We start from the raw sequence: 23,926 nt of genomic DNA on the forward strand, positions 1-23,926 counted from the left end.
TATTGTCCCCAACAACAAAAAGGGGGGAAGGCGCTTGCGTGCTCCGGAAACTCATGCTCGCTGGAGAGGCGCCTTGGAGCGCATTAATGCGTTGTGGGGGACAACAAGTGATTCCATCGCACGGAATGCACAATTTGATTCTCGGACAATCAGAACACCAGAGCATAGTTCTGTGCAAGATCTTGGTTATCTTGATTCGCGCAATTCGCCCAAACACGTGCCATGGTCGAGTAGGAAGTAGGTCCTGGCATGAGACCAGCGCAAAGTGATTTTTATGAATAGCAACACATAGCAGTACCCTTGGAAAATAAACTAGGTTCTGCGGTTCCCGTTTTCATCGCACCGTGTAAATCTAAACTAAGCGCGATCACAAATTTTTGCTGCTCTCGTACGCTCTCTTCGTGCTCCCGTGCATCTCGTGCGAGAGCAGCATGCGTGAGTTCCAACGTTTTCCAACTGCGGCGACAAATTGGGGGCGCCAGCAAAGATTGTGAACCTCCACTCGCTCAGTGAGTGTCGAACCGTCGATTGTTTCGCGTAACAAATCAGCAGCAGAAGCAGCAGCTCCAGCGTATAACAGAGTGACCCTTGACGACGTGGTAAACACCTCCCCAGGCAACAGCAAAATGTGTTAGGCACAGTATCCTACTGCTGGTATTAACAGTATTGCATTGTGTTCCCGCTTGTTCATCAGAGGGGTGTCCTTTTTCCGGAGTGCGTCCGGTATGGCCTAGTAGAATGGTTCGACCAATGTCCACTAAGAGGTGGACGTCCGTGCGTCATCGCTAGTGCTCTGACTAACAGCAACAACAACGACGGCGATAAAGCCAAGAAGCAAGAGGCAACGACACATCGAACGTGAAATCGAGTCGTTCCGCGGTTTATCTTTCTTCTTCGGTCAAGGCACAAACCCTTCGATGGCTCCGGCTGTACGTGTACATGTGTGTGTGTTTTTGCACGGCTGGAGTAATAAACTCGAAAGACATTGAATGCGTGCAAAGCCTCCCGAACGATAACGGCGCAGAACGACGACGACGACGACGACGACGATGATGGCGAGGGTTGATGTCGCCCAAGTCGAAGGCCCGTCGTCGCCGCCGCGACTATCGATGGCTCACGCGTGGAACGCCTGGTGTATTTGTGTGTCGTCCTGTTTGTAGGGTTCTTCGTATGTGGTCCCCTCTCCACCCCTCCACCCCCTTCCCCTCATCCGGTCCTCCTAGGAGCAACAGTGCGCGTACGCAACATAGCAGTCTGCTACGTTTATGTTGCTGCTGCTGCTACTGGAAGAAGGCGACTCGAAAATGCTGGCTGTGAGTGAGTAGTGAGCGTGACTGTGGTGAGATGCGTGAGTTTGCTCCCCAAACCGCATCCCCAACGGACGAGTGCGAGTGTACGTGTGCGCGTGCTGTGACTAACTCTGGAGTGCCGCTCTGCTCTGTTGCTTATGATGTATTTGCCCCTGGTGGAGAACCTGCGGCCAACAAAATCATGGAAATTCCATCATGAAACGTGTTTAAGATCGATTGGTGGATGCTATGAATCATCGGTGAGATTGTACTAAATGTTGCTTTCCGTTCATGAGCCTTCAAATTTGGGAGTTGTTTTGCCTCCAAGATGGGAATTTTCTACGCAACAGCGTAGCATGGAGCGGATCGCTTTGCTCGGTTGAGTTGCTGGTGTGTCCCAATTTACAATGCGCGCGCTCTATTGCTTTTGCTCTCCGCTCGCTCGCGAAATGTTTATTTTGAATCCCCACCCCTCCACCCCCTCTCCTCCCCAGCACTAGAGTAGCGCGAGTGCTAAGAGCACCCTTTGGCCGCGAGAGATGAGCGCCATTTTGCATCTCTGCTCCCCTTTTTCTCTGCTACTCTGCGCTCTGCTCATCGTTCGCTTGCTTTGTCGTGCAAACACAGCATCAGAGCAGACAGGCGGCTCATGAGCAGGGAACCACTAGGGTGACGACAATTAGACTGTTTACCGGTCGTGGTGTAGTCACCTCAAGTGATTTCCCAAGTTTTCTTGTAGTGTGTCATTTACGAAACAGCAGTAATTGGTTAGCGACAATGTACAGCGAGCCAACGAGAAATGATCCCCCCGCGCGTGCTAACAGTGAACGACGACAAGCGCTAAGCCTGATGATGTAGCCGAAAGCCCCCACCTTCTCCTGCGTGCGCCAACATACCGGAGGAGAGGAGACCCTAGACACGCCAACGGTGTTGGCGGAGGTGGTGTGGTGCTGATCGTAGCCGACATTGAAATCCGAGTTGAAGGTGGCCGGAATCGGCGAAGGTTGCCGTCGCCCCACAGCCGCCTACTCCGATCGCGTGTTACGCATCTCGTTAGGCGGGGATCTGGGGCGGGAACCGTGACAGGAACCCCCCGTCAACGCGTGGTCAGTGTAGTGTGCTGGTGGGTGGGTCGGTTGGTTTCGCCGCGTCTATCATCATTGTGCTGGCGGCTCCATTTTATTTCGATTCGTTTGTTGTCATTCCTGTGGGGAGGAGGAGAAAGAGGATCTGATGAAGAGCATCGCCACGCGCCTGTTTGTTGGGCCGCATTCGTAGGCTAATTGAGGGAATGGTCGTCCCTCCGCATCCCAAACCCATCCTTCATTGCTTGGATTGCTTCTTTTTCGCAGTTTCTCCGCAGCATTCCGGCAAACTGATCCTCTCGTCTGCTGGCAGGTGGTTCACACGCGCGATAGTGTGCAAGTGTGTGTGTGTGTGCTGATGTGCGTGTGTGTTTGTAAGTGTGCAGTGATTGTGTGAGCGGCGCCAATGATTGATCGCCAGCCATAGTGCATATTCTATTGTTTCGTTGCGCAGATGCCATCCATGTGTCCTTAAGCACAGCCAAGTGTGTTTGTGCGTGTGTTGTGTGTGTGCTCATGTGTAGGTGCGTCTGTGTGTCTCTGGTGCATGTGCATAAAGGTGATTGGCGATGCGCACGTGCTGATTAACGTGTGTGGCCGAGTGTGATGTGATCAGCACCGTGTTCAGGGCGTGTTCAATCCGTATGGAAAGGTGTATCCAGTTCCAGGGTTGCTTAGAAAGGATCGTCGCCAAAGCATCGCCGTGAGTGGGTTGCGATAACCTCTGAGCTGGCTGTAGCGTTCCCCGCAAACCACGGCCAGTGAAGCGCGCAAGAATTAAACGAAGAGTTCGCCTAGCCTCTGAGCTGACCTAAAGCAGAGAGTGTGTCTGTGTGTGTCTGTGTGTGTGTGTGTGTGAGAGAGAGAGAGAGATCGGGCTTGCTGATCAGTTACAGCGGCAACAGCAACAACAGCAGCCAGGAACAAACAATAAACTCCCGGCCAAAAAGATGGCGGACCTCGAGGCGGTGCTGGCCGATGTCAGCTATCTGATGGCGATGGAGAAATCCAAATGCATGCCAGCGGCACGGGCCAGCAAGAAGATCGTTCTACCAGATCCAAGGTAAGTGGCCCGCTACACTGATACTATCTTATTCCCATCCCCTACTTTCCTCCAAGACCTTAATGAACACGTAAACAGTTCGATCGAATGGAAAACACTTTAAAACAACCAAATCGATCATATCCTTGGGAGTTTATGGGGTGGGGAAAGATCTGTTGGAGCTACGCCAGGGCCACTTGGCTGCTTGAAATAGTGCTTGGAGCTATCTAGTTACTATCTGAAGCGCTGTACACTCTACAGTCCCAAATGTTAAAGCCAATTCGGTCCCAATCGGAACCCAAGCGGTACGCCGATAAAACAATCAACGCAAATCGATTATCATTTACCAAACCATTCACTTCCTCCGCGCTAGATATCGGGAATCGATTTGCAATTCCTACTGCATTCCTCACAGTCCGATTGACACTAATTGGGCCTCGAAAAAAGTTCCGTTCCCTGCGGTTATCTTCACTTTCATCATCTGCAAATTGATTTGTAATTAACAACTAGGCCCTTTAGGTGATGCTAGACAGTGGGAATATATAATTTACTATCGGCTCGTCATTTGGTCTGGACGTTCAATACTGTCCGCGCCGTATCGCGCTTCGATATCGTTCGAAACAATATTTCATTCATAACCGGTATGGTAGATGGTTCTGCGTTGAATGATCATCGAATCGCGAAGTGCAATTCAATTAGTAGAAGTAGCAACAGTCAGCATTAAACATGGAGCTCCGGCGGCAGGACATTTCAATATACAATACCACCCCTCTCTGTGTCCATTTTCCAGCCTTATCACGATCGGCAACATTTATTAATTAACCTCCCGTTTCGGTGGGTGGGAGGATGCTTTTCCACGGGTGTTTGGTGTGTGTGTGGGTAATTTTCCATGCTCTTCTCACAGCGAAGTGCGTGCGATGGTGGGTGGGAGTAGTTGAGAGCTGCCGCCCATCAGCTCTTGCAATAAGTTGTTTCCCTTTCCCCGCGAAGGTTTTGTAATCGGACGAGAGAAGCGTGTTCGTGCGTCATTGGCATTCGGTGCTTTGGCGCGGAAGCATGTGGCAATTCATGTCGATTACCTCTCGATACGCGTATGATGATGATGATGATGCTGATGACGTCGAAGACGATGCCGCGTCCTGCACATCTCCCGATCATTATGATGATGATACTATTTAGCATCGCGTTGAGGGAGGCCAGGTCTAATAAGACGTTGGCCAATTAATTTAACTGTTTGTGTTTGATAATGAAATCTCTGCCACACGCGCTGTGAGAGGGACCTAGAGCTGGTGCTAGCATTATTCTGATGAAATGGACCTTCATGGTTGGAGATTCAATTTTCAGAATCTAAAACGGTCCTCTACCAGTTAACCATTCTATGTGGGCGCCTGGTCCAGGTGAGAGTTCAAAATTGGGTTCTTACAGTTGACCAAACTTTGGTTGGTTCGATGTTATAGAAGGTATAAGTAAAGATCACTTTAAGGTTCTCTGTTTCCTGGAGCATTTCTAGTATTGCTGAAAGTGCTTGTTGCTTTCTGTTCGCGATTTCGTAGTTTATGTCTTTCACTAAAACAACGTTCTAAATCCATTGCTTTTGACACATTGTGAAACGATATACAGAAGCCCTACCGTGCAGCTATCACACAGTCCTCCTCATTGACTTGGCATCATAACTGTTGCATCGAAAGCGAGAGCAAAAGACACGACAAGGCTGATGAGAATAGCGGCATCTCCCTCTGCTCACGGTACTGTAGAACTCAAACGCAAACGATTGCACGGCGCGGGAAGCCATAAAACAATACCCGATTCCATTTTCCTCAGCTTTCCGTTTTCGCTGCAGACGAGAGCACCCTTGGCCGACAGCGCCAGTGGCACACGATGGCGCACTATCTTCATTACGTTAATTGTGTGTGCCTTCGCATCCTCACGTCACGCGCCACGACAAATGGATTGCAGTCTCCCCTGCGCCTGTCCTGTGCACTGCAAGCACTTCTTTGGCTTTCCTTCCGTATCTCCAGCGCTTCAGGCACACAGGTTTGGTTTGGCTCTTGGCAAACTTGGCAGACGTGGAAGCCTTGAGGGGATGGAATGCAAGAGGGGGGTTGTCCAACAATATAAAGTAATAATAAAAACGCCCGTTTTATGCATGTTTCATGGGGGCTTCTTTCTTTTCCAACCAGTCACTGGAAGAGAGTTTTATGTCACGAGCAGCAATATTCACATGTTTTTTGTCGCGTACCCCGCTTCGGAGGTCCGAGGTCCGGTCGGAGCTGAAGGCGGAAGGTTAGTCTGGATCAAGCTGGTACTACAAACATTGCAGTACTGCCGGCCACACGCTGCCTAGGTCCATTCAGTCTTAGAGAAGCTCCCAGACGTTGAGAAGGGATGTCTGTAGCCATGGGTGGTGGCACGTAGTACATTCGCTTCGCTTGACTTTCACCCTACGCTTAATGGTCCTGATCCCGACATTTGGCTAGCATGTTGGAATGAAGACACTAAAAAAAATGAGGGGGGGATTTTATTACAATACCACAATTTATGATCGTTGTTTTACTGCGCGCATTTTGTTTATCCGATTTTGATTCTTCTGTTTGACATTCTTAGCTTTTGGCGTGTATGATGCTCTCCATTACGTTGCGTTGCGGTTTCGGTTCGTTAGCCATTCGCACTATCTAGCACTATTATCTACGAATTTCAAAGTCTGCTTGGTTTATTGTCAATCGCTGTTAAAGTTTAAGTGCTGCTTTAACGTTTTCCACTCAACGGAACTCAAACTAGCGGCAGCTTAAAACTGTCTCGAGTACGCCGCGACCGCGTACGACCGCAAGCGAAGCATAACAGGACGATGCAGAATCAATTTACCCAGTTGCACGTGACTTTCGGTTCATGTGCTTCGCTCGCTGCTTCCTCTGGAAACACGAACGTTGAGGAAACAACAACTTGCTGAGCTCGTTACAGTGTTAAGGGATCACGCTGTGAACCGGAACGGGATGATGCGGTTGATGATGCTGTAAAGGACGGGGTAGAGGAGAAGTCCCGATATTCGTGACGTGGCCGACCCATCGCTGACCGCGGATGGCTTAGTGAATGATTCATTGCATGCAGCGTGGTCCATTCTGGAGCGGTCCTTTACTGCTTCTACTAGCAGCAGCAGCAGCAACAGTAGCACCGAAAACTCGGCCCAAAAAAGCTGCCAAGATAGCGAACCAGTTTCTCAAGAGGCCCTTAGGCGCTGCACAAGCGAAGGAGATCATCGGCACAGAGGAGAGAGAGAGAGTGACGCGCAAATGGCTACTCAATAATCGAGTGCACGATGATTAATTCATGCGGGCCAAACCAAGGGCGGTACCACAGCGGTACCGGGGAGGGTAGGGTAGGGTAGGGGGGCCGTACTTTCGTCTTCGTCGAACTTGATTGCTATTTAAATGGTTCGATGCATAAATTATGGTGCGCCAGGCCCGGATGATGATGATGATGATGATGATGATGATGACGATGGGTGATTGCCACTGCTGTGGGTGCTCCGTTGTGTCAGAGCAGCGAAACGCGGAGGTCGGCGGCATGATGTGGGTGATGTGCAGAAATATGGTTTGCAATAGAATGATAGAATGCTCAGCATTACCAGCCCTATCGATGGGCTAGCACACATTCTGTCCTTAATGGCAGCGATCGTGCATCATTGATGTGCCCAGGCTCGAGGCTTTCTTTCGTGAAAAAGAGATACTTTGTATAGGAAACCCCGAAATCCGGTGTCATCTCTTAGTACTACTGCTTTTAATCAATCAGCAAATTATGAAATATCACTCTAACCAATTTCAGCAGCCGTATTGCATTGTGTACTACGATCGATGGTATCCGTGTGGTGCTAATCATGTTTACAGCTAGCCTTTTACACAACTTGATCTAGCGATTATATTATAATCGTTTATCATCTAATCGTTTTTACTCTAGCCTCTCTAGCGCCCAGTACAAATCACTCACAGTCATGCATCGATAGCACGAGCCCCTCCTAGTTGTTAAAACAAACAAACAACGACGAGAGAAGAAAAAAAACGAGGGGGAATGGCAGCAACAATGCGGAACGCGATCGAACTCCTCTACTGCCACTGATCGTACGGTCGTTCTCACGCGCAACACGTGATTCGCGTGTTTTCTCATTCACCTTCCGGTCAACCGTGCAGCTTCTGAGTCAGCCCCACAATACCTGCTGGTGCTTCGCACCTACCCACACACACACACACACACACACACACGTACGCACACACCATTCAGGTGAAGGCTGCTCGCTGCTAGTGACACCGATGCTAGTGGCCGGTGTTGGTGGGCCGCGAGAGAGCCGCGGTCAATTAAAAACTCGGTCGCTCGCGCTTTGTCTCTCCCTCTTTCGGTGCGTTTTGTTTCCCGTCTTTTCGCGGCTTTAAACACATAAATTAAATTCACGTAATTCGCACACGGCATTCCCTTTTGTATTGTCCTTTGTCGTTTTGTCCTTCGCGTATATTTTTTTTTGCGGCAGCGTTGTCACCCCGATCGTCATTACTCTTTAACGTTCGGTCAGTCAGTCTTGCGTGTTGCGTGCCCGGTTCCTTCAGTAGTGACTTGGGATGGGGTCACCTTTCAGAACGCCGATGTGTGTGTGTGTGTGTGTGTGTGTGAGAGTTACACAATGGCAGCGAGAATGTGTTCTCCTCGTCTCGTCAATATGCGCCAATGATACTTGTGATGATGTGTATAGAGGGGTTTTAAGGAGGTAGCACCGCTTGTCGTCCGACTACGAGTCCGAGACCGTGTGTCGCCATCTTTTCCATCAGCGGTTGAGCGTAGATCTCCCCGAGTCGTTTAGAGTTCGTTTTGCTCATTCGCTCAAGGTGATCGAGACGGGCGACTTGCCTGACCCCCCCCCCCCTTCCTTCGGCAAAGGTGAACAACAACTCCCCGTCGCTGGTTTACTCTACCGAAGTCAATGGTTATTTTGCGCTAGTAGAAAGATGTTGTAAATTGTGTGACGTTGAGGTTAATTTGCTGATCACTAGCCAGTTTGAAAGCCGAAGAAAGTTTGCTTTGCGCAACTCATTGTTTGTGGACGACGGTTGGCATTTCATCGGGACCTTTTGCTACCGGCTAATGAGCATTCCATTGACGCAAACGATCGAATCAATATTTGCTCGATCGATTAGGGCCTTGCGATCGAGCGTTTCTGCCGTTCCGATCGCATCGACCAATACACACACACACACACACACACGCACGCACGACCTTGGCCGCGATCAAGTGTTTAAAATACTAAACTCATCCACAATTCGATTGCAACAATTGTGGCAACCATGAATCGCCATTTCGATTTCGAATATCGTGGTGTGTGCCACGTGTGGTCGCCACAATTGGAGATTAAAACAGAGAAAGGAGAGGGGGCGATGTGTCAATAGTGATAACGCTGCGTTGTGGCTCTCTAGATAAATATCCCCAAGGGAGGGGGGGAGAGATGGTGCAACCTGTGATATCGTCCGAGCACAAAGTAGAGTAACTCGGAGGGTGCACAGAATTCCGCCACCGGCAATCCCGGTGAGGCAATGTTTTATCGTCACTCCCAACCCGACCCGCCATCGCTCCGATGGTGTATTCGAAGCAGCATCGAATCGGTGGCGCAATTCGTTGTCACCTTCTTCTTCCGTTTCTGATAGCAACGGTACGTGTCTCTAGGACCGTGTGAGTGTGTGTCGTGCCTGGTGCCTGGTTTTGGCCCACGAGGTTATGCAACTTGCTCTGTAGCAACCACCGTGGAGGAGGAATCAATACGATCGCTGCTGATCTCAGCGCGCATAAAATGTATGTAAAAGCGCCATGTTGCAGCATGGTGGAATTGATTCGCTGGTTCTTGTATTTTTGTATTCCCGGAAACCATGGGAGTGCCCCTGGGAATGTTGTCCCACACCCCTTTTATGCTGCCATTTTCGCAATCCGTTTCCGGTTTTGCATACACGCCCGAGGGAGGTGCGTATTATTTTACGAGCGAAGCATAATAAACAAAATGTACGCCGGGCATATGTCCCTCAGGTTGTTGGAGGGCCACAACTTTTGCTCATAAACCGGTCAATCGATCAAAGATGGCGCGGCGTGGTTGGGAGATCAAAACTCGGCTAGGCTTTAGTACACAGTGTGGCACTTTAGTACATGCGCGCACACACACACGCGCGCGTACATGCTTGGTAAAGCAGGCGACGACGGGCGCGCGACGGAGCAGCTCGTAGCACCATCGCCTACCATCAATTGTCGAAAGTATGTTTATACGAGGCCATCGAAAGCACCATCAATTGGACGAATAGCGAACAACGGACGATGGCTGTCGAGGTGTCGAAGTGGCTCAAAAACAAAAAAAGGTTAATGTTGTCTTTTGTCCAGCCCGAAACCGTTTGGCTCTGGCTTGTGTTTCAATCGGAAGCATAAAATAGCGCCGGCACACCCGGTTACTGGCAACATTAAAACGAAGGAAAACATGAAAGTCCCCTGGCACGGCATCAAAAAACATCCGTGTCAGCCCGCGTTTCCCGGAATGAACCCACGGAATGAGAGGGCGACAAGCGACGAGAATTGCGTTTGTTATGCTCCCGAGCTGCTGCTAGTAGTGAGTCACGCGAACAGCAAGGACTCTCGCCATCCTCGCCTCTGTACGCCACGTCATTTTCCATCCAAATAGCTTCCCATTTTTCGTCGCTTTTTTCATCGCCAACTTTCAGAAAACCCAAATCTGTAATCCTGCCCTCCCTTGGCTGAACATAGTGTGAGTTTCGTCAATCGATCGTTGTCGAACTCGGTGGGGTGGGGGGGACAAGGTGGAGTGACACATACTCGATGTAATACCGGAGGCCAGGGAGGAGAACCAGGAGTAGCAGGGTATGAATGGAATTAAATTTAATGTCAACAGCAAAAACACACGATAGCTGAACGTGACACACACGCACGCACGCGATTGTTATTTGTGTGTGTTTTTACGTCGCATTTTATGTGTATGTTTATGCTGCTGGCTGGCTGGCTGGCTGGCTGGCTGGAGTGGCGTTAATATACGCGTTCGGTTCGCGGAAAGTATTTTTCGATTTTCTCTTTGTTTTTTGGTCTGTGTTCGTAAAATCGGGGATCGATGGAATGGAAATGTGTTTTGGAGTTTCCCAGTTTCACGGCTCCAATGGTGTATGCACTAAGTGCGCTTTTGATAGTAAAATTCCATTAAGTTGTTTTACGCTACTTGGTATATTGTCAAGTGAAATTCAGTTACTGCTCTTGGTAATTAGAATACGAGAATGGTTGCAGATGGTCGCGTGCCAAACTATTACTGGAGCTGCTTTCGAATGCAATTAGGTAATTGTATGACAACTTCCCTAATTGCTGCCGGTTACTGGTGTGCACAGATAGCACAGAGAGCCCATCCTCTCACAACCGACGTTCTGTCGATTTGCCAAACCGAGTGGCAACTGCTACTGGAACACTCGCGACACAAAAAAAAAGGCAAAAGGCACACGAAAAGTGCCAGTAATGGTCAAATGCTTGCCGGTTCGATAATTAATTATCGGCCTCGATAAGGGGCGCGGTTTCGGCGCACACAAAAGAACGGGGAAATTTCCCCGTTTTCCCACGAGACAACACTGTGGATGGATGGAGTGGAAAAGCGTGTTAAGCAGGCTTAGCACCACCAAGGCGCACGGCAGGATAGGCAAATGCCGCGTTAATCATTGAATACACAACACAACAGTCCGCATCATCGATAAGGCGCCCATTTCGATCCTTCAACGACCATCATCAACGAACAGCGCGCGGAAATCGTATCGAACTATCCGGAACGATTCGGTGAGCGATAAAGGGCCTCGTTGGGCAGAGCCGAAGCAGCCACATGGGCACATACGTCAATCCTGTCTCTATCCGCTCCGGTTTTTTACGATAAACGAAATTCCAGCGTGAAAAGCAACGGGTGACGGTGATGAGGAATTCCTCCATTTCGTGTCGGAACAGATAAGAGAGGCGGTCAGAAGCATATGCCCAGAAGATGCCAGGTGCCAGGTTTGGCATCGTTGGACACCGCTTCCGGACCACGAGCTCAGCCGAGCACAATGGATCTTTGGTTGTCGGAAAATTTGTGATGAAAATTCCGTCCACCGTCCGGCCCTTTGTTGTCCGAGGGCGCTGGTGTCACGTATTAATCCACGGAGCACGCGGTGCATATGGAAAGCCCGAAATTGCCTTCCGTTGATCCAAAATTAGAATCTCACTTGTGCCTTGTGATGTGATGTAGGAGTTTTTGTTGCTTTCGCGTTGATTGGCCGAGTTGATGAAATTGCCTGATGTGAACGATGTCTAGTGTCTGTTCCCTGAATTACTACGCTATCTGCGAATTTGAATACTCCAGTTCTATTAAAATTTAGAGTAGATTGGTGCAATTTCTCATCAAACATTCCTTCAGCAGGTCATATCCTTCCCGAATCAAACAGGAAGATATAGATAATCGGAAGTAAAAGGAGATAGATTGATTGCTTAACTATGGAGCCAACTTGGACTCATCGCTTCACCAGCACCAGATTTACCGGATTATGCACTCCAAAGCGGCAAAGGAAGGCCTAGAAAAACCTAGCGCAAAAAGTTGGACTCAAAGTCTCGTTATTTTTACTCAATTTATCATGCGCCGTTGCGGTTGCGGTGGGCATGAGAGCTTATGCTTCTACTTGGGGCGGCGTCCTATCTATCCTATTTTATTTTTGAATAATTCAATTTCGGCGTCCGATGACGATGATACAATTTGCCTCCAAATTATGCTACATCCTGTGCGCGTCCTGGTGTGGTCCTCGCTGCTTCTTCCAAGCGAGGGAAGTAAGTGGAACCGGAGTAGGTGTCAGTAGACGATTGGTAAACAGGAAACGTCTTGCTCGAATCGGTTTCCTATCAATTCATTTGGTTGGTAGAGATTTGGGTTTCAAAGAGGAATAGCGAAGATAGACTTAGATCCATGGCCATCGTCCCAAAAAAGTGCCAACTAATCTTTACTCTGTGGAATGAAGAGAGAGAAAGAAAGGATGATGATGATGATGATGATGATGATGGGCCACAAAAAATGTAAAATATGAGCTTTTGTGGATGAAAAATGGATCTCCATCGGGTGGCGTAGAGCCGGCAACTCTGCAACTGGAGTGCTGTAGTCCTTATACATATCGGAAATTTCAGACCTTCTCCCATTGCCTGCTGATTAAACTGCTGTCACACCAAATTCCGGATATAATTATGATGAAGGCCTTTGCCACACTGCCCGAAAATATAAGAGATAACACACCCTTGATAACTTTTGCTGCTCCGACGGGCCACATGGGATGCCGAACTTAATTTGAAACTCCAATCCTGGCATCGTAATATTGCAAAATTCCGTACTCGAAACATCGTTGCGATGACCGAGTACTGGCGTTCTTTCGATTAATCACAACTGATCGTCACATCATCACCATCGCCCCTCTGGCCCCCGCGGGATCGGCCACATACTGCCCCCGATGAGATGAAACGTGATTGATGCATTTCTCATCAACGGTTTGGTTTTTGAAACTAAAATTAGCGCTCCGGTCGTCGGGTGCTATGGAGCTAACGGAGCTGTTGACCTACTTCGGCTACACTTCTGCTGCTGGCATGACACTGCTATTCAGAGCTGCCAGAGCTGCCCATCATCGTCGACGTCGTCGTTGTCGTTGTCGTCGTCGTCGGTTCCATTCGTTATCACCAGTTTGTTGGGCGTGTTCTATTTACAAATTAGAACACAAACTAGGCAGAAGGCATTAGAACTGGAGACTGCAGACCTCCGTAATATCGGCTCCATATGGCGCTATCGATCCGGAAGGTGCTCCAGAACGGAACCATGCTGTTCAATGTATGTACCGTTGGTTAAATTTACCCAGCAGTGAGCATAATGTTGTAACAGCACTCCAGCTTCAGCTCACATGGTTGCTGAATGACGATGGTTAAGAACATTACCTTCATCATCACCATCATCATCATCATCATCATCATCGTAATCAGGGATGCAAATTAGAGGCTAGGAAGGTACAACACTGTCACACAGCTTGACGCCACAAAAACATTACTTTCGAAGAGTATTGGTGTGCTCGCCACAGAATCGATCGATTTACGATCGATCGATCGATGCTGGTCTTGCCGCGCACCTGAGCTGCACCAATCTGAGCGAACGTAGAACGCTGCCACCTACAGAACATGGTTGTCAATTTAAATCAACTGTTGGTGAGCGCATCATCGTGTCATCGTCAGAACACCATACCACCACCAGCAGGGAGGAGTGTGTGGTTAAGGGGGTGGAAAAATAAATTAGATTTGCGTTCCCGGGGCCACTTTTCTCCTGGTATTGGAATGAAAATAGAAGGGAGGCGAGCAGGTTTATCGAGCGACGGCGACACATACGTTTTTATTACGCCAACGTTACACACCGGGCACTTGGCGGCGGCATAAAGTGGTGAGCACTGAGCCTGGGCCATATGTTGTAATTGTCATAAATTATGATCAATATTATGTTGCGAGAGCTGGTGTTCACGTTGCTTTTGGCGGGAGCTCGTTGAAAGTGTGTGCGTGTTTTAAAATAGAATAACAAGAAATGGAGGGTATAGGGGCCTTATTGGAAGCTTATTGCAGATTAATGGGAGAATGAAATTGTGTGTCCTCGCGTGAAATGGGATTATTTGGAATGGCGTGGAACAGTGGAAACTTTTGTTGGAGATTCGCCTTAATGGATTACATCATCATGCAGACGCGTGCATCGATTGTAAATTGCGTTTTGGGCTTGCAAATTGCGTTAATGGGAAAGCAAAGTGATGCTTCCATTTTGAAAGCCGGAAAATGTGCCGTATGTCGTAAATTACCATATGTTCTGATTACAAGACTATGATCATGATCTTCTGAATTAAATATATATTGTTTCCTTCATCCTTCTGTTCAAATCGAGCACTTGAAATCCGTGTTGCGTGTGCTGGCTTTAAGAGAGAGGTCCCTACATCATAACTAAAACTCTCAACAAACATAAAAGATAACAAATGTGTTTAACTGATCACTACTGGTGATGCTTCTGCCCCGCGTGATGGTATGTGTGTCTTCCGGAAGGGATGTAATCACAACATATGAGCCACACAAGCTCTCTCCCCTGCCGCGCTTCAATTGCCCTGTCCTCCATCACCCTTAGCTATGAGCTGTTGGTGCGTAGCATATATGCCGTGTGGGGGAGGAACCTTTTCCACCCAGAGAGAAAAAGAGAGAGAGAGAGAACGTACTCTCGGTTCGGATCAGCAAACACCATCGGAAGCGCAAACAGCAAACAGTTTTGTAGCAGAGCTTCAGGGTCGCCGACAAAGAAAAAAAAACGATGGGGGAGCAAACCCTGCAAACAGCATCAATAGAATGTAGAAACATCGGCGCAGTATGACGTGCAGCGTGGGGTTGTAGGACGAAAAAAAGAAAAGAAGAATCACGGTTACCGTGAATATTGGATGATGATTTCCGGAAAGGAAAGCGATCAAAAAGCTCGACGATGGGGAAATCAAACACGATGCATAATGGTACCGATGCTGCACGCATTATTAATGCGTTAACATCAAGCATCAGCAAGCTGGTTCGCCAATTTAAATAAATCAAAATGTTTACAGTTGCGGCTCACAATTAAAGAGCATAAAGAGAAAGTTACTGAGAAAAACCTGAATTCATCCTGCCTACGTTATTGCATATTGGTTGTATATTGATTCCATGGAACACGTTTCACCGAATCGGTTATTGTAGGGGCATGAAAGACGATCTCAATACATCTCTGCCTCGCTTAATGATCGTGGTTTCCCATACGGTGATGAATCCGGCCTGATGGCCTGAGGCTGCGGTTGAGATAATTTCTCTCCGATTCCCGTTTTGTCTCAGATCGTGGCCTCTACTTCAGTTCGAGGCGCGTATTAAGTAAACCTGCTTCCCCTGGAGGGTTTTGTATTATGACCTTCCAATGTTGGGCGCCTTATATCGTGGAAGTTAAAGGATTACGACTAGGCGGCAGGCAAGAGCGACCGGTAGCCGGTTGAGAACCTGTTCCTCGATCCGCCTAAGGCAGTTTCTCATAAACACTTGCCGAAAAAGGAAATTGTTGTGGCAATTGTAAAAGGTAGCGTACTCTTCCTCCCTCTCTCTCTCGCTCCGGTTTAATGAATTTAATAAAAAAAAAACCGATTCCTACAGACCCATCTTGTCGCACAAATCGTCGGCAACATAAGCAGCTGTTTGCTATAGACTCATCTTTTACTTCGTGTTCGTGGTTGCGCACGTCCGGAGTTATCGCAATAAAAGGGAATGCCAAAAGGTTAAGCGCGCTGCTACTGCTTCGGTTTGGAAGATGAAAAATGATAATTATACCTATTTGCTTTTATGCTTGTTGCCCAACTTGACCCAGATGGCAATTGGTGCGATGCGTCAGTCGCGTAGTCGCGATGCATCAACGATGGGGTTTCGTGGATTTGCTCTACAGCCGAGACTAGCCATTATTATTTAATGGATCCATTTCAATTTCAGTTTTTTCAGTTGCGTTTCTTTATCATAAATAAGCCTTTTAATTTTGCAAAACATTAACGAAGGAATAGAGGTTTAACTGGTTCATCCGATTGGTATACATCGCAGACAGGGTAATACAGATCGAGTCGAAACGATGTGTTTGCCCTTTATTGCGCAAAGAGGATTTCAATAAAAGGCTCATTCTGACATGCATTATATACAAACAGAAATAATAATTCCCGTCTGGTAAACAGAACATGAGCGGAGTATGAATTGAATAGCGTTGCCACCATTGATCGCCCTTTTTAAAGCAGCTCAACTTTGGCCCCTCCCGAATTCCACGAAGCAGCATATCTCACTAGACAGATCAAAGCAAATTGAAGCAGCTCTCTTCACTCCTAATCTGCTTAACAGGGGTGCTGCCTGTCGTCCCGGGTAACCTTTTTCTACACCGGAACCACTACGCACCTTTCAATTATCGGTACGCGAGCACACAGCGATGGAAGAAAATTTCGGCGAAAGATACCGGCGACGCATTGATTGACTGAAGCCGAAAAGAAGGGTCCGGTGCTTCAAAATTCACGGCTCCGATGGCCGGAAAAGGCGGAAAAAGCAGCAAAATCATTGAATTAAAGATCCGGCGTTCTTCAACGTGGCTACCTTTGCCCGATGGCTAATTTTAGTGAGACAATTTTGATGACCGCTGGGTTGCTGTTGAAGGGACCACCAGGGGCTGAGGATGATGAGTCGGCAATATTGCAGCCCACCGGAGAGCATGAAAGAGAGGGCAAAGAAAAGGGAAAAAAGGCAACGAAGGAGATGAGCTTCAAAGGGAGAAAAGCATAAATTTTCTCACGCTTATTGCTTTTGGTCGGAAAATTCCGGTTCCCGGTACGCAAACGGAAGCCACCGGCCAGCAACCCAAACCCGTCCGTTCCATTATGGTTCACATGGCACGGGAGTCATCAGTAGCAGTGGATTGAACAGCCGGGTGCACGAGGATCCTCGTCATCGTCAGAAGCTCAAATGCCCCAAAAATAGCGGCCTCGTTCTTCATGGCGCGCTTAGTTCCCGTCGGGCCAGGTATGCTCAAAGGTATTTTCCCGGTTTGGCTTACTCAAAAGAAAGACCAATGAAGCGCCCTGCTACACCGCCCTGCGGCGAATCATGAATTGGGAAAGAAAATAAAGAAATAAAACAGTATGAAATCGATACCCATATGTCGGGATACTATTATTGCACTTATGCGTCAGAAAATTGTTTGTAACGTGAGTTGTTATTGCAAGGAAATTCACGATTTGCGATAGTTTATTTAGCCTTCAGCACATTTGAAATGATTATTTATTACACTAAAGCATCGAATCTAGAAGTTTCTTCTTTGAACCAAGCGAAGCTATTCTGCTGGAAGACCCCCAAAAAAACAAAAACGAGGTTCACAGAGCAAGCAAAGCATAACACACAGAACCCAACGTTGCCGTTACGCAGTGCCCCAAAGAAGCCGCACCGATGCGTAGCCAAAACGAATGTCCGATGAAGCGAAAGTTGAAAGGATTGTCCGTTCTTAATGGGGAACATCGCCGGCAGCAGCAGCAGCAGCAGCAGTGGTCGAAGAAAGGATGCTGATGATGAAATACAGGATCCTGCGCGCGTGCCCGAGGCTGCTCAAGTGCGCTGCCGCTTCGATAATTTTCAATCAAAACCCCTCCCAAAAGTAAGGGAGCCGGCATCGAAAAGTGGCATCAACCATCCTGTTGCTGAAACAGAAGAAGGAAACGTCGCCATTTTCGTTTTCATTGAGCAAAAAAAAAAGGAGCGAGCGTTCGTTGTGGGATCGCTATGAAAGAAAACCAGAGAGTTCTTCCGAAAAAAAAACCGAACGACGCCTTGGCCAAAGGGATTAAAAGACGAAAAGATCAACAATTAAAAGTTGGCGCAAGCGAAGGTTCCTACTCGGAGTAGAACGATATCGAAGCATCGAGAGCGCAAAAGAAGGATAGAAAAGGAAAAGGAAGGGAAGGGAAGGGGTGGAGAGGGATTAGCGAAAGGGCAGTCATGGCCAACAGCCTAGAGCCTAGCGTCTGTGCAGGATTATTTCGGAGAGCCTTCTTCTTTATGTTGCGCTTTATGAAGAAGCGTTTTTTTTTTGGTTGCGTTATGTTGCCAACGCAAAAAGTGGTCCCCGTTGCACTCGCCTGGTTCGTTCCGCGGTTCTCCCACACAATGGGCCACTGGTTTTTGGGGCTAATGCCTTTTTGTTTGCCACACGACTTCTTGGTGTATCAATGGCACTAGAAGCTCTGATAGGCCATTGGCTCCGCTATAATCCTTTATTTTACGGCTGTCAGGGCAATTTCAATCTTCAGTGGTTGTGCCAACGATACAGTCAGTTGAGTGTGCCCCCTCCCTCTCTGCGTATTTGACACTGAGTGCTCCCATTGTGGACCAATTTTCTGGCAGCGGCTGGAACGTTAATGTTTCGCTTTGCATCGCATTGTCTGTACACGATTCAACATCCACGCCACATCGTGGTGGTGTGGATTCGCGAAAATAAAAACGTCGACAGGCAGGCCAACAAAGAGACGGAGAGCATGCCGCCCCTACCACTTCACGGTCGGTGTCTACCAAACGAACTTAATTAAAAATGTTTAAAACCCCAAAAAAAGCACCGTGCATGGGCGGACATATTTTATCGCTCGCTCGCTCGCTTGCTGTTTGTTTTGTGTCCTGATGAATTTATTCCGACTCGTTTTTTTTTTTACATTTTCTCTGCATGAAATATGAACGCACATACCATCATCCCTCTCCGCTTGAGTAACTGATGCATCAAGTAATTAACTGTTTAATGATTAATTGAGCGGAGTATCGGCATTGCGAAACCACACCCCTGAGTGTGCACTTTTTGGCTCGTTGGATTGGTTTGTTCTTGTTAATGTTGTGGTGTTGGTCAAAAAGGTAAAATCGGACCATAAATGAACGCCAATGTTCAGTTGGAATGAGTTAAAGCTTACCCAACACCAAACGGCAATGTAATCGACCGGAGTGCCGGAATCACCTGCGACAAATCGATCATCGCGTGCACCTTGTGTGAAGAATATTTTACGCCAAAAGACAAACTCTTAACCTTCTTGTAATGGATGTGATATGGTATTGTATGTTATGATTCGTTTTATGAGCACACTTTATGCCTCTCGCTATGTGGGATGCGACGTGTCGGTTCCATTTTCATCATCGAATAGGATTACAGCATTCTCAGAGGAAAGAATGAAGCCATTTTTATTCCCTAGACCGATCCCACACGGAGAACATCTTACGATTGCTCTTTGCTTCGTTTCGGTCGAGAGCACCGTTAGCTGCCTGAGCATTGCAGCATAATGAAGACAAAGAAGCTCCGTTAGCGGTCAAAGGAGCGCGTGAGGAAGGAGTGCTGAGCTAACGCTAAAACCTCCGTCGCTTTCTCGAGGTTGATTAAGGACGCGGCGCTTTATCGCGTGGCTCCTTGACGCGTCCTCGCGATTGTGATCGTAGCCGTTGCGAGTGCAAGAGTATCGGATAAAATATACGATTATTATCCTTGTGAGCCGAAGAAACCATACTCGTCGTGGCGCGCCGCCACCGTCGTTTTTGTCGTCGTCTGATGGTGCTCCTTCTTCAGTGGCAAGCACTAAGCTCAACCCACACTCGCGGCATTCGCGTGTCCTGTCAAAGTGTCCATAAAAGAGATAAAAAAGCCAAACGAATGAGATTTATTTATTAACAAAAGCTCTACTTATTCGCCAGAGTTTTCTCGTGTGGGCTGAGGAGAGGTGGGGAGCAGACGAATCGCATTTTCTGTGCGATTTGCGAGACAATAATTTGGAATTCGTTATCGATTGTTTAGGCGTCCGGACCACCACGACGAACAGGAGCGATGCTTCATTGCAAAACGAAACTCGGTCGTCGTGCTGGCGCTCCTACGTCGTAACGATGGGCCAGGGACAGGGACAGAGACACACTAGCGAGCGACCGAATGGCCGCCTTTCGCATCCAATCAGTCGTCTCGCTGCTGAGCAAAGGAGCGGGAATTGATGGTAATAAATACGATAAGGAACTAATTAGAGGGAAGCGGCCGTGTCGTCTGACATTAGTGGAGATAGAGTGCGGTCCAGTCGTCCCCGGGCCCCTGGGTGGTCGTCGCGAATGACGTTTGACGTTTCGCAATTGCCTCTCGTTGTACGTGATGCTATGCGAAAGTTTGCTTTCTATCTCTCTTTTTCTCTGTTCGTGGGCAGGGGGACACGCTTGCACTAGTTGGTTTGTTTGTAACTTCGGGATCTGATTATGATGATTGACAGTTCGATTCCTCTTGTATGTGTGTGTGTTTTTGCATGCGTGTGGTTGCCTGGAAAGCACTTTTGATGACAGCAAAGAAAATTAATAGAAAATAAAGGGAAACACCAGAAGTGGATAAAACATCAATCGAGGTGTCGAACTTACGGAAAAGCATGCGAAGCACTCACTTGTTCTCAATGCTGCTGGAGCAAAGGAAAGATAATGCCACTTCTCCGCTCGCGCGCCATTTTTCATTCGCCATTTTGAACACACTTTTAAGCGACACAAAAGACTTTCCTTAAGAGCGGTCTCATTTATCAATCTAAATGGGACGATGCTTCACGAACGTGCGTTGAGTTGTTTGTTTTGACAGATACATACACACACACGCAGGCACGCACGCACGCACCCTTCGTAAGCCCTGTTCTGTGGGAATAAGATGCATAAGCAAAATGAATGACTGCCCAACGCACAGTAACGAAAGTACTATCTTCGTATCTTCAGCGCTCCGCTCCGTTTGAGTCCTTACAATGAATGACGAAAAAATGGCTGACAAATAGTTGTTGGCGTGGCAACACGACTCTGCCTCCCGAGATGGCGACGATGGCGCGCGCGTGGTTTACTTTACCTTACTTTTGACAAATGTTGTTCTCGCTGGACTCGTTGGAACTTTCGGTGGGATCGTAGCAAGCGACACCGATGACGATGGTGGTTACGGCGGGACGCGTAATGAGCCGTGCGAAACGATGGAAACCACCAACATACCGAGAAGGACACCACCACTAGGGTAAACCAGTTTCGGCGGCGTGGAAACTGAACCTACATTAATTATCGAGCATGGCGGTTTAGAGTCTCAAGAGCGATAGCTAGGCCTCAAGTCGGCCCCATAGCGACAAAATAGAAGCTGATGATGATGGTAGATGGAGGCGCATGGTGCTTTACTTTTTTTAGGTTTTTTATGATGGAGCCTGGAGGTTTATATACCCGAATTTGTGGCGATCTTAGTATGGTATCATGTACTGTAAAACGCCAAGAAGTTATGCACACAATTTATATACAGAATTTCCCAACAGATTAAAAAGGAAGCAAAATGAAAAATATGATACAATATGGCGTCTTAAACCTATTATTAATCAGCTGCCAGGGCTCACTCATCGAACGAAAGCAGAGTATCATATTAAAAAGAAATCCTGGCACCAAGTGCGCGATCGCGTGAGCATCCGGATCATAAAACGCGGGAAATTATCTTTCTCTTCTCGCCACCCACCTATTGCTGTGCTGCTTTATAACCGATCGAGGCTGCTGGTGGAAGTGGAATTTATGTTCACAGCTGCACAGCACGCTGTTTGAGTGTGTGTGTGTGTGTGTGTGTGTGTGCGCCCGCCATCACGATAAAGTCGTAAAAGTGTTTGCACAACTCATCCACTCACCACACCAACCACCACACAATTGTCAACGTGCACGCTCGCCATCGTAAAAATCAATTACCATCGCACGAGTGCCATCGTCCTCGTGCGCCCGCGTGTGTGTGTGTTCGTTTAAATTTTCCTCATTTTGCCATTTTGTTTCATTGTATCTCCTGGCGCGGTAATGATGGCATCGTTGCCACACCAGCCGGTGGCTACTGTGATATGCTAGCGTTGAGTGGTTGCTACGCTGTTGGTAGCCTGAGCAGCAACGGCCACTATAACGTGTTTAGAGGGTTGTGTGCTGTGCTGTTGAGATTGAGAAGACAATTCCACGTATCGCTGGGACAATCCCACATTAACCCATCTTACCACGCCACAATTTCAAACAACAAACAATCGAAACAAAAGCGCAAGATAAGAAGCAGCGGGATAAAAGTTGTTTTCACCGAGAGCGAGCGGTACCGAAAAGTCATTCCAACCGTGCGTGTCCAATGCTGGAGGAATAGGACCAGATGATCCAGCCTTTCCCCGGCCCCAAGCGCGCTCGAAGATAAAGTTTTGTGTCACATTCATCGTCGAAGACGGCTGCGAGGACAGGCTTGAAGAGAGGCAATACGTGGTGTCCTTCCTTCACGAAGCTTGCGAGTGATTTTCGAAGTCGAAATGAGCGCAACAAACAAACAAGTTTTGACTTTTCCGAATCATTTTCCAGCAGCATCCGTTGTATCTGTGCTCGGTGTTATGCTGCGGATCCGTGTGTGTTGCGTCTGTGCCACGGGGCTTAACATTTCAACCCGCTTCGTCTGCTTCTCTGATGTTCAACGCCTGGTCAGGATATGTGGCCAACGATGGTGAAGTTGTTGAGGTTGAAGTTAAATGAAAAGTCACTTCAACTCCCGACTTGGTACGGGGCTTTTCGGGGGTGGTTTTTTGGAAAAAGTTAAGAAATGCACCCAGAGAGAGGGATGTGCTGGTGTGGTGTGTATGGCAGAGATCTCCCTGTGACCACGGGGCACTGATTTTCGGTTTCGGTGACGGTTGTTGGGTTCGCTGTGGCTTCGTGAAACTTTCGTAATCGATCCGATCACGTACACTTAACGTAGTAGAGTCAAATGAGATTTGCCTCTGGACAGACATACGGACATTTCATTTTCAATTGTTGATGGCCAGTTACAAGAAGTATTGTGATTTCGCGATTCGCAACCACTTTCGCTAGACGGAGGCGCAGTTTCCACTCGCTGGTAGTGGTTTGTACCGGTGGCAATGAACCTCTTTACCCGGGATTTCAAAATGAGAAATATCAATCGTTCAAATCAAATTCTCTCCCTCCAGCCCGTCGAGTGTGTGCCGCTGGCAGAGCACCGGGAATCATCGTTTTCTTTATTCGGATCGAAAAACCACAAAAGAAAAAAGGCAAGAGACAGATAGGAAATGAATCTACGCTACTGATCTCCAACGGACCTTGCGATGAATTCGCCCGAAACGCTCGAACATGGGATGGATCAAGCGGAAGAGGTAGAATACGAGATTGATGGTGGTACGGTTGAGTGGCGCTGAGCTCTGACGCCAGAGCAACCAGACCACCCCAGCTCGCCTTCTCGCTGTTCTTCCATATCTTGGATGCCAGATTTCGCATTTGGTCGCTTTGTCCTTGGGCAAATGTAAATCTCGACTCACCCAGTTTGGTGGTGGTGGTGGTAGTCGTGATGAAGTATTCTTTCCATTCGGAGTACGCCACTTGAGCAATGGTTTCGTTGTCTACTGAGACGGAAGGATGTAATTGTAAAGCGCACTGGTTTATTGGTTGGCTTTTCGGTTTTTATGTGCCACTTGGATTGCCGATCGCCAGGATATGGCCAGTGAACTCGAATATTTTTGTGTTTTCTTGGCATGTTGGCAGTTTTGGGGTTCGGGGGTTAGCTAGAATATTGGAATTCTTTTCGTTTCGTGCTTTCTATATCATAAATTTTTAGAATAAATCATCGATTCGAAATCCACTCCAGGGGATTACTATTATTTTCAGAAATGTCTTCTATGATACTTTGGCCGATTCAAATTCATCGCAGCAATCTATTGCATATCTCTGTATTGGCTGGATTTGGCTGCAACAGAGTTGCCTGTTGTTCTTTAAATACTATTCTTCTCACAACTGAGTAAACTATAGTAGGTGACAATCGTTTTCCTTGAACCGTCAAATGAATAAAATTCAAGAAATTCGTATCGAGGTAAGGATTCCAGACATTC

At 47.8% G+C, this 23,926-nt stretch overlaps 1 protein-coding gene across 7 annotated transcripts in view; it reads left to right on the forward strand.

Moving 5' to 3' along the window:
• The first annotated feature begins 103 nt into the window (after positions 1-103).
• Positions 104-23,926, forward strand: part of LOC125957470 (G protein-coupled receptor kinase 1) — an 83,641-nt gene continuing 59,818 nt past the window's right edge. Inside the window, exons 1-2 of one of the 7 annotated variants that reach the window (XM_049690197.1) lie at positions 104-230; positions 2,642-3,437. In XM_049690197.1, coding sequence (XP_049546154.1) covers positions 3,325-3,437 — 113 coding nt within the window. In that variant the 5' untranslated portion in view covers positions 104-230; positions 2,642-3,324. The other 6 variants (XM_049690192.1, XM_049690199.1, XM_049690193.1 and 3 more) reach the window with 6 other exon arrangements.

Source organism: Anopheles darlingi, chromosome 3, assembly GCF_943734745.1.
Source record: "Anopheles darlingi chromosome 3, idAnoDarlMG_H_01, whole genome shotgun sequence".
Lineage (NCBI taxonomy): Eukaryota > Metazoa > Arthropoda > Insecta > Diptera > Culicidae > Anopheles > Anopheles darlingi.